Genomic DNA, 11441 nt, shown 5'->3' on the forward strand with positions numbered 1-11441 from the left:
CAATACAAATGAAGCAATAACTAAATCTTCGCCATCCCGTTTACAGTGTATAACCTCAGTTGTATACTTGTATATGAATCGTAAACAAAATTCTTGTAATATTTGACATGAAATAAGTAGTACATCACACTTCCAGCATTGCTGAACAATGTTTACAGCAAGTCTAGAAGAGCTGGCTGATCAGAAGTCGCCTTATGTGCCGAACCAAACTGACCCTGAGCACCTCTCCCTCTTCCCCTCCCTCTTCCAACAGCAGTGGAGGGTGGTGGGGCCAGTCTGAGGGCATTATTGGAGGAAGTGAAAATGGAACCGATATCTGATGCACTCTTCCTGGAATAGTTACTGCTGATACCAGAGTTGCTTTGATTGTGTTTCAAGGATCCCAAGGATTGGCCTGATCCTAGCCCACTGTCAGGAGAAATATCGTTGAATCCCAAACCGCCCTGATATTGGCTTGATGGCCCACTGAGACTCTGAGAAGCCCAGTTTGAATCATTGGAGAAAATTGAGGTAGAATTAGACGTGCCATTGTTTGTGGAGATTCCGGTGGCACCACTTGGCTTAGGTGGCCAGTCAGCAAACGGGTCAACATCATCTAAACTTTTTGTAGATGTGCTTTGAATATGTATTTCGGTGTCATTTTGAGGAACGGAACCGGATGATATCCGAGGTGGCCACTCAATGTCGATTGACGGGCATGAATTCATTAACTGTGAGTCTGAGGCAACAGCTTTCAGTGACGAATGAGAGTGCATGGTCACACCATTCACCAACCGGGTCTCATTGTTGGGCTTCGTAGAAAAAGTGTTGCCTGTTTAAGATCACAAAACTTAATTATATGAGACGGCCTAACATATGAGACAAATAAAATAACCATATAGTTTATCACAAATTTTCAGATGAGAATCTCATGGTAGGATTATTGGGTAACTTTTTTTTACTTCAATGGATTTGTCTACATATTCATGTGAGTTTGTCTTATAGAAGACTAGTCATATTATATGAGAAATACACAGGTATTTGGCTGGTCTCACATGTGACACCGTCTAATACAAGACTCACCGGTATATGATTGAGTGGATAGGTCTGCTGGTTTCTTTGAGCCAGGCCAATCTTCATCCCATGATGCACTTTTCTTCACAGCTGACACAGATCCCGTTCCATTCTTTTCTTTGGATGGTTCTGACTGGGGTCCCAGTCCAGGAGAATTTTTTACCTCTGAAAATCCAGAATCAGTCACGGACACTCCTCTTTTCTCCTCAATTTTTCTATAGCCAGACCAAAACCCCAATGAATTTAAAAATGGAAGCAAGTATAATCACGAGTATTTTGTAGAGATATGTCAGTTCGTATATATCCTGTAATTAAATACCTTAAGATGTCCTTAAAGAAGGCCATGTATTTTGCAAACTGCTGAACATTCAACTGTTGAGCGGTCAAAAGAGGAGCGAGTAGAGGGAGGACATGTTCTGCTACAAACTCTGTTCCAAACTGTAAACAGCACAATGAAGAGGAATAAGCAAAAACTGACCAAACTGACCCACGTCCTGAAATTACCAATAATAACACACCCGCAACCAAAATAACCCGGCTGACCTGTTAGATACAGGTATACGTTATTGGTACAAGTATGCCCAGAAATAATGAACTCTACCTGCTTCAAGACAGAATTGGCAACAGAAAGAGTACACATCAGGGTTGGCTGAGAACGGTCAACAGCAGTACATCGCTGGATTGTTTGCAAAACGTCTACAACAGCTTGTTTATCGAGCGTGTGAAGCAACTCCCCCAAGCATAGCAGAGAATTCACTCTCACCTGCCCACCACAGAAACGTAAGCATATGCAACTAAATGGTAACAAAAGCTGGGGTCATCCTCACAAACCAAATGAATGAAGAGACTATCCGTCCACAATCAAATATCGGATGGAATATTTGGAGGCTTTGCGATGCACATAAATCTTCATATACACTAATAAAATAACAATTTTAATTATCTATCTGCTTTATTTACAGGCTTTTGTTTTGTCTGACATCATAGTCACAACTCAACTACTCTTCTCTGTGCTACTCTTACGTGTGATACAAGACGACACTACCAATTTAGTACCAAAACATATCATAACTTAAGATCATCAATGATCATACAACAACAACAACATTACCCCAGTGCCTCAATGGCTCCCGCAAATTACGGGGTAAGGGGGGGTCGGATGTACGCAGCCTTACCCTTGCGTTAGCAACACAAAGAGGCTGTTTCCGAATGACCCAAGATGAAAATTGCGTCGAGAACTGCATCGAAGGACCGCTACTTCACAAAAGAAAGAAGCGCAACCACTTTAGTGAGCCATTTTGATTTATTCCATTATAATCCATAACCAAAGAGTAATGAGTCTTTGGCTCCATTGGAAATATGATCATGAAAGAATAATTTCACTAAGACATTTTCCTTTGTAATGTAATTAGCTGATTGGCTAACTGATAGTCTGACCCAGCAATCAGTCACAACGATAAATGACTAAATGATTTGATACACAATTAGCAAAAGTTGCTTAGCTGATATTACGGGATTTAGGGTTTGTACAAGCGTCATGGGAGGTATTATAAATACCTGACCATGACACCATATATGTAACTGAACACAAAATCTATAAGACAACTACAAAAATTTATATGAGAAACAGTCCCTTCTAAAATTTATCTGCTGACAACAAAAACTGTTTGCAACTGTATCGCTCTGCTTGTAATTGTGGATGATACCATATTTATAAATAATTAAAAACTAAGAAGGAATTTAGTGAACAAATAGGGTTTGCTCGTAACTTTCCACCCCTACCCTTTCCTTCAGCCAATTAGTAGTTAGTACAAACTTCCTATCATAACTGAAATATGACCGGATATAGATCACCTTAAATTCAGTAACTAGCTAGGTTATTGGTTCCAGACACGCAACTGACAATTTTAAGGAAACAAAACACTATTTGCTGCTTCTCATTTCTCCTCTTTTTTGGCTTAATTTATTTTGACAGGTACTTACTGGCTAACCGCTAACCTCTTTTCTCACTACATTCCTTGTTTATAAATTTCCCCTTCTGGCTTCTACACCAGTAACAGAACAAGGTGGCATCATATGTGTTTGCCCTTCTCCTTGCCTCAGAAAAGTATTTAAAAAGAAAAAAAACCCCTCGTATAAAACACAAGACTATAGTGAAGACCGGGGAAAGAGTGATGTACCATTGTTTATGCGCATAGTGCCGCAAACTATTATTTTTGAAAGTGCCCACGTTTAGAGATAACTTTTTAGTTTCGGCCATCAACCTATTTTGTCTCGCCTTATAGGTTAGACATTTTCCATCAATTTCAGATGAAAATAGTAATGGCATCTTGTATTCGGAGTTATATGGGTTTCTGAAGACATGCCCATGTACCCTGTGTCAGTGTGTGTGGTTGTCCCCAAAACTAGGGCATCACCCCATCCTAATATCTCACTCATCTAGTCTATAAATCAAACACGATAATGACAAGGAGAAGAAAATAGATGCTCACAGCAGCAACCGTTGTCTTAAGAGCCAAGGCATGCACACGGGGAACTATTGCTTGTTTTACCAACTGCAACAATTAAAATCAAGTTAAGCTAAATTTCATAGGTGTTAGCAATACAAGCAGAGAACAGTAAAAAAAATTGCTGCACAGCAATAATATAATTGCTCGTTATCATAGAAATAATTATACTGCTCCAAACAAAATATGAACATATGAATTGAAGAAACAAGATTACATATCAACTATAAGAGAGGCCCTAAAACCATCAAATAATTGAAACATGGAATCAATGAAAAGACCGCACCTGAGAATCCAGTTGCTTAGTAAGAACAAGAGTTTTCTTCAGAACTTCTTCTTGTATGCGAGGATCTGTATCATCATAAGCACGAACAAGCATGGGAAGTACATGCGATACTAAGTCTTTTTGACTAGTCTGAAAAGTTACAAATGCAGTGTGTTATTAACAAATAACAACCCTCAAAACTACGGATGACAGTACTTCTTGTACACCTCTATCAATAGACTCCTCCTTCCTACACTAAAGTAACACCTCTCCAAGGCCACTAAATTTTTTAACATAAATGCCGTATGTGTTAGCGTGTTACGACTTGGCCAACGTGATCATAGAATTATGTCGGTACTTGGGTCACGTCATGTGATACTGACACGGGAATTGCATGGCAGCATGGGTAATAGAATAGACAAGCTTAAGCTCTCACTATCTACTTCTATTTGTCATGCAAGTATGAAATTTACTCATTTCAAAAGGGTTCCCATATTATCTCCTCTGAAAAGAGTAGAATATTGTTATGATAGTAATTCAGCAGATATGGAGTAATTTACAACTGTTTCAGTTTAAGTGAAGCATTACTTGTTGGGGATCCCAGATTTGTAACTATTGATGCCAAGACAGAAAGAACTATCTCATTATCTTGGGAGAATAGCAGATAGAAAGAAACATATGCCAAACAGAAGCTAAATTAGTATCATAAATGTGCAAATTAAGTAGAATGTAGCAATTGCAAACCATACACTACATGCTTCCAAACATCATACAGAAATCAAATTTGAATTGTCGAGGTCCATGAATCCAGATCAACCATCCAGAATATCTTTGAGGGTGTGGAAGAAATTTGGACCTCCGAATGTAAGCAATAAAGAGCATGCACAAACTTTACGAGTTTAAGTTCTCACTTGCTGAAAAGATTGCAAGAATGGGTAGGAGTTGCCTCACTACCATCATGCAAAAAGAAATCAGCTTGAAAAGCACAAATTCGGCAGAACAGATGATAGTTTGCTCTATAAAACCATGTGGGCATCCTCTTCTTAAGAGCAAGAAACAAAAGGTATATGTAGGCATAACTCAGCTGGTAAATTGAAATTTGTAAATCAATTACACCAACAAAGTAAGCTAGCATATGTATTACCTTCGTGATTATTAACTCGGCATGCTTCACAAGCAGCAACAACGTTTCACCAGAAGCAGAACTTAAAACTGGAACAAGAGCTGGCAAGGTTGATAGCTCAAATTCAAGTTTGTCCTGAAACAGATAATAGAAATTAATTCATATCTTAAGTAGGGACGTAAAGATTATGCAGTTATGGCCACAATACACTCCTAAGAGAAATTGGAGATTATGTAGTTTCTCTAGGGAACATAGTGATTGACTTCCATTCTGGAAGGGTGGTGCTCATTCATGAACGCATTTCACTCTTTCATGGACATAAATGACCATTATACCCTTATATTTTAATGTTTTCATTCTCTTTCATTCCGATTCAATTTTTTCTCACTCTAACTTCCACCATCCAATCCCTTGCCCTAACACCATTGAACCACCGAGACGGCGATTCATAAATAACACCACCGGACCACCCCTGAAACTGTACTTACTGTCCACAGGTTTCATCAGGTATACAAGATCGGGTCTGTCAGCCCTCTCTTTACTTGACACTTTGAAATAAAATTGATCTATTGGGATTACAAAATTATTGCTATTGGTGTATGTGGTCAGTGGTCAGTGGTCACTGGTCACCATTGAGATTGATTGGTATTTGCTCAATGGCTGCTAATGACGTGATGCGTGCCTCTATCACATGCCGAAAATGGGGAATCGCATTTCAATTCGGTAATATCTCCGTTCTCTCAAATTATTACTTGATCGATATGAGATTAGTATTCATAATTGTGTAATTTGACAAATTTGACTAATTTCGTGGATTTGATTAATTTTGTGAGGGAGAGAATTAGAGAGATTTTTCTTTTCCTGTTTTTAGGCAAAGGACATACAATGGAAAAAAAAATGAAAAAAAGTCCATGAATGAGTAAAACTTGTACATGAATGAGCAACTACGTTCTGGAATTAGGTATGTAATGCGAGTATTATGTACTGTAAACTTGAGGAAGTATAACTCAAGAAAGCCTAGCTAAAGCTTTCGTAAATACATCACCTAAATTTATCTATCCAACGGAAACTTATAATTAATAAACAAAGCCAGCCAAACAAAATAAGTAAGCTACTCTCACATAAATAATCGCAAAGAAAAAACCCTCAAAGACAATCTTGGAAGACGTTCGTTGCCATTTGAGAATGTAGATAAAAAGAAAAATTGCATCTGCAATCATTTTAAAACTCATGGGTAAAGAGGAAACAAACGTACCTGGGATTCCGCAATAGTAAGGACCATCGGTAATATCATTTGTTGCATTACCACATTGCGAAGTTCAGCACATAGAGGAGGAAGGACCTTCAGGCAGTATGAAAAAAGAAGTAAATAATAGTTGTCGTTGAAAGAAAGCTCAGGTGGGTGGCAGCAAGCTATGAGAATAAAGTGGGAGTTTATGGAATCATAGTTATAGTATTTCAAATCTAAGATTCTGTTTGAAGGCAAATTGATTAAAAAAGCTCAAGGAATTTCAGCACTGGTACAAAGAGTAAGATAAAATGATATGCAAAAGCAATAGACCACAAAGATAGTCAAACCTTGTACCGCAACACTCTTGAGTCAAAATCCTTCCACATATCCGACAAAGCTTTCAGAAACTCAGACTTTTGCATGTTGTCTCGTCCCTTGAGAACATAAAAAATGCACCTGTATTATGATTATATAAACAAGAAAAAGATAAAAGCAAAGGGGAAAACACCTTCTTACAAGCATGTGGTCCAAAAAGCGAAGAGCACGAAGTCTTGTGTCATCTCGAAAAAAAGGTGAGCCTGAACAACATTTGAGGAGAATATCAATGAAGTTCTATAATACACAATTTAGCAAATGTCGATAACTGGAAGTAGATCACTAATCATAACAGCAGTTACATTACTAAATATGGCTTGTGTAGGGATACCCATTACAGACTTACAAAGTCGTCTATGACGAGATAAGGGAGGGAGGGGTGTACACAACCTTTCCACGTGCTGGAAAGGATCTCTGTTGGTATATACCCTTAATATACCAACAGTTGGATAAAAAAACCTCTCTCATGAACCAATATATGGGATGCCTTGCTCAGCATGATCTTCTTACCATTTTTTAATATCTCGAGATTCTCAACCATGTAGGACAGATAAGCAGTTGTCTACTTTTTAAAAGGCATGAACGTAGGTACACTAGACTTGGGTGTGTTTAAATTTACTTATGTGTCCTTAATAATGCTAGTGTGATTGTAATAGGCGTTGGTGGTGATGATGATGTACTCTCATGATTATATTTTAATACAATTTACATTTCACCAAAAAAGAACGTAGGTACACAATCCTAAGGCAGTGCAACTGTTCAAGGTAAAGATTTTAAGATCTAGAGATGAACTGTAAGACTTCCCAAGTTGAGAAGTCACCAAAAAACTTAAAATGCTCGCACCCCTTCGACCGACCATAGGGGAACTCTACCTTTAAACTTTCAGCTATTGGAATTCTATTAACCTACCACAAGCACTTCAGCTTTGCATAATGCAATCTTATGGTTGCAAACACAAATAGAGAATCAAATTACAAACATACATCCAACTAAAATGATTGAACTGCACTGGGTTTCTCCCCATTCCAAGTTTGTGAAATTGGAAAGCTCATGGACTTCTATATTTCATGTGAAACCAGTATTTATAGAGTTTTTTTTTTTCATTTATAGTGGAAGTGAAATAAGAATTACAAGCCTATGTTTTGTTCTGGGATAGCCTCCAAAATCGATAGAGACATAACAAAACCCATTTCATTTCATGTGATGCCCTTTGTTTTCTATTCTTGATGGTAGATTGTGGACTCTCCTTATGAGGCAATTCAAATCTGTAGATGGATCCATAAAAAAACAATAAGTCACTGCGTACCTGTAAAGTCCAAAGCAGACGGTCTCGTGGTCTCATTAGATGAAAGCATCCTTTGTAGATCGGGAACCAATTCTTGTGGGATGGATGAGAATGTCTCACTTGATAAGTAATTTAATGTATTCATGTACTGCAAAATAAACACACACATATAAGGTAAAACTAATGATGATTGGCAAATGGCAACTGACTGAAAATTAAATAATCAAATGAATTAAAAAGATAAAAGCAATAGTCCAAGATCCGAGAGTCTGAGACGTAAAGAAAAGAAGACTCCATGACAAGCTAGCAAACAATTCATCAACAAAAGAGCATTTATAGTAATTGCATCCCTGATGCACCTCAAATCAGATAATAAAAAACGCTTTGAACCCCTATGGCCCTACCCCTGGTCAAACTAGAATACATTTCCAATTTGCCAGATCCTCTAACACAAACTGCTAGACTTGCAGCAAAACCACAATTACTAGAACTTGCTCGAGTGGCATTTGAAAACAAGAATGATACTCATGGATTCTTCAGTCATTTCGAGCATAAAACCGAAAAAACACTTAGGGTGAGTAATAATTGCAGACAAGATTTCCAGTCATTTGAACCACGAAGGGAATAAATTCCAGAATGACATATTGAATAACTTGTCACTGAGCAGTTGGGACCTTAGTGGCCAAGCCTTAGCACACACCCCAGGTGCGAACATCTGGTTGAGAATGTATTTGTCTCTCACATCGGGTATTAAAATGCCCCTGATCTCCAATACGGCCTACTAATCCATGACACCATGAAATATACAAGTAATATATGCTTATTACTGACTTAACCCATCAATAAGGATATATATGCAAATATGCAATATCTTCTTATTATGGAGTAGTTTTTAGGTATATTAGTATATATGCATATATTACTAGATAATCAAATCTCTATATAACAACAAACTTTTTGCATTAATGGCAATCAAAATAATAAGATACCATCTTGACATTGTTGTGGCAGTCCAATAAAGGCTTACGAGCAATCAGGTGATAGACAAGGCATCCAAAACTGAAGATATCTGAAGAGCATCCACCAGTAGAATCTTTACTACGAACAAACTCAGGAGCAGTGTAATTAAGAGATGGCTGAAGAGGAAGCATCGAGTCTTCCACATCATACTCCTGAAAAACATCCGCAGTAAGAAAATTAATAATCGACAAGATGGATGGAGAGAAATTAATTGATTATATGTGCACCTTTGAAGCAAAAACTTTTCGAGTTTCAACTTTTAAACTACATCTCAAATCTCCGCAGGACCAAAGAGTTCACTTACAGAATAGTGGAAAGCTTGCACATGTAATGAGCCCCCTGCTGCTTGATCAGATGATATGGCAAAACCAAAACCACCTAGCTTCCAGGCTCCACTAGCTGTAATCAAGACACACTGCAGATAGAATACTATTTGTTGATGATACCAATTGACATCAGAAAGGACCTCTCCATCTCCGACAGAGATTAACCCCATGTTTGTTATGGAGCAACTTGAAGAGAAAGAGAGATAGTAGGTGACAACTGAAAAGCGATATGATAAACGCACAGTAGTGAACCTAACAGAAGCATCACATCACTATTCACTCCTAAGCAGACAGACATAGGGAAAAGGAAAGGGGAGACTGAGGGATCCAATTCCCCTACTACAAACATCAAATGTAATTTATCAAAAGTTACCACCAGGATATAGCCATGAATCATGGAGATAGCACGCGAGTGAACACGTTAACACAATTCTAAACATCTCAACAGAGTGCAGGAACAGGAACATTATAGGCAAAAGGAATCAATAATGAAAGAACAAATTTTCAATCCAATAGTCCACTTAAGCATAGTTGAGTGAGATAACAAATAAAACCCATGATCCGATTCAGAGTGACTTCCTTAAATAGTCTAGAAGATCGTCAATTATTACTCTAGAGCACTTTTAGTTCAACATATACCAAATCCCTAATCTAAAATCAAAACCTAATTAAGAAATTTTGTAACCTCCAAACTACCCTAACCACTTGTGCAACATTAAAAATAAGAAAAATTAAAAATAAAAAACATTACTTGAGTGTAGCTAACCTTCAACATAGAAAAGAGCGGCTAACCTCAGGCGAGATAGCTCGGTGAACAAGACGTGCATTAGTATGCAGAAACTCCAACGATTCTGCAATCTGCAGCAGCCCATGCTTCACTTCCAACAATCCCATTTCCTACACAAATACATTCCTCAACAGCTAATCACATACAAAATTGACGGTAGCACTGAAACCCTTTGCGGATACACACAAAAAAGAAGACAACGATGACAACGACTGGGGAGGTGGATCAATGCCACCATTTTACTTTCAAATCTTTACCATGTTAGAAAAATTCTAATTTGCCTTGTACGCGTTGGAAAAATGGAGGGATGTCAGGGATCTACATCCCCCTCAATTTATTCTCCCTCGACTTTAATTTGTTAATCAAACAATGGAAATTGGTACACTCCCTTCTTAAAATTCCTGATCACACAAAAGATGCTCAAATCTCATCATCTAATAATAATTTATACCCATATACAGCAATTTCTAATGCTCATCCTCCGATAATCTTATAATCCAGCTCAACAACACTAAATCCCGCGATAAACGACGCACTAACGTAACGCTTCCCAGGCTCCTAGCTCATCTTCACAAATGCACCTCATAACAATAGCACGATCAACCAACAAACAAATCATTCAGCAAAAAAAACTCAAAAACAATTAACACCACCGCACAATTAACATAAAAAGTCGACATAATCAAAAGAGTCGCGAAATACAAATATAAAAAGTGTTACCATAGCACTTTTAAGCTCCTTAGGAATAGTTTCCCCGAGATTACTCAAATCACCAAGCGCGTTCGCCACGGACGCCAACAATGGCTCCGTGACGAACGCCATGGAATTCTTCGTCTCATCCAACGCCTGTACCACGTGCACCACGCCAGGATGACGTATCCTTACTAACCTCGCAGCATCACCTCGTAAGACATCGAAAAACGCGTCCTCCGCCGCCTTACTCAACCCGACGCGCGCGCGTGTTTCCGACACAGCGCGTTTATCAACCATCCACACGCAGACAGCAGCGTACTGTCCCGAACCTGCGCCACGTGGCCTCGCGGAGTACAGCTTCCATGCTAAACCCGGTCCGGCAGAGCCGATCTGGTCGAGCAGCTCGTAATCGGTCAATGCTTTGGGACCGGTGACCTCTTGAACCGTGGTCTGGACCGTCTTCTCGATAACAGCTGCAGTCTTAGCGAAGGCTTGAGTTAGAGCTTTGATGTTGATCGACATTGTCGTTTGCCGGAAATTGGTGTGTGGTTTTGACGATGGTGTTGATGGCGGCGTTTCGCCGGAGTTTTGATGAGGTTTAGTGATGCGACGGTGATGATGATGATGATATGGTAATGATGGTAATATGGTGATGATGATGATGTGTGAATTTTGGTGGAATTTCGTTGTCACGTGAAGTTGTGTTAAATGTGGAAGGTGACGAAGTAATTGTCACGTGGGATGGGAAGTTGCCGACAGCCGCAACAAACTTCCTT

At 38.7% G+C, this 11441-nt stretch overlaps 1 protein-coding gene across 3 annotated transcripts; it reads right to left on the reverse strand.

The window, feature by feature from the left end:
* On the reverse strand, positions 1-11441 carry LOC141605346 (SCY1-like protein 2 B). Of its 3 annotated transcripts, none has more exons than XM_074424065.1 (15): positions 10693-11441; positions 9978-10082; positions 9164-9274; positions 8829-9011; positions 7861-7987; positions 6696-6757; positions 6527-6613; positions 6204-6290; positions 4970-5083; positions 3847-3975; positions 3546-3608; positions 1655-1816; positions 1373-1491; positions 1063-1268; positions 1-811 (listed from the first exon to the last, which is right to left on the reverse strand). In XM_074424065.1, exons 1-15 carry the CDS (start codon positions 11185-11187, stop codon positions 153-155), a joined length of 2709 nt encoding a protein of 902 aa, XP_074280166.1. In that variant the 5' UTR covers positions 11188-11441; the 3' UTR covers positions 1-152. The 3 variants fall into 3 exon arrangements, with proteins under 3 accessions (XP_074280166.1, XP_074280168.1, XP_074280167.1); XM_074424067.1 differs by having other exon boundaries at positions 9952-10082; positions 10693-11368; XM_074424066.1 differs by having other exon boundaries at positions 9164-9258; positions 9952-10082; positions 10693-11305.

The sequence above is a fragment of the Silene latifolia genome, chromosome 10 (assembly GCF_048544455.1).
Source record: "Silene latifolia isolate original U9 population chromosome 10, ASM4854445v1, whole genome shotgun sequence".
NCBI lineage: Eukaryota > Viridiplantae > Streptophyta > Magnoliopsida > Caryophyllales > Caryophyllaceae > Silene > Silene latifolia.

What these genes read in the sequence shown, in the direction of transcription:
- LOC141605346 (XM_074424065.1), bottom strand. Translation starts at nt 11,187, where the DNA reads ATGTCGATCAACATCAAAGCTCTAACTCAAGCCTTCGCTAAGACTGCA. An exon ending in CAAGAGTGTTGCGGTACAAG is followed by an intron (nt 6,291 to 6,526) that starts GTTTGACTATCT and finishes TACTGCCTGAAG; the next exon opens with GTCCTTCCTCCTCTATGTGC. An exon ending in TTAAGACAACGGTTGCTGCT is followed by an intron (nt 1,817 to 3,545) that starts GTGAGCATCTAT and finishes TGTGGTGGGCAG; the next exon opens with GTGAGAGTGAATTCTCTGCT.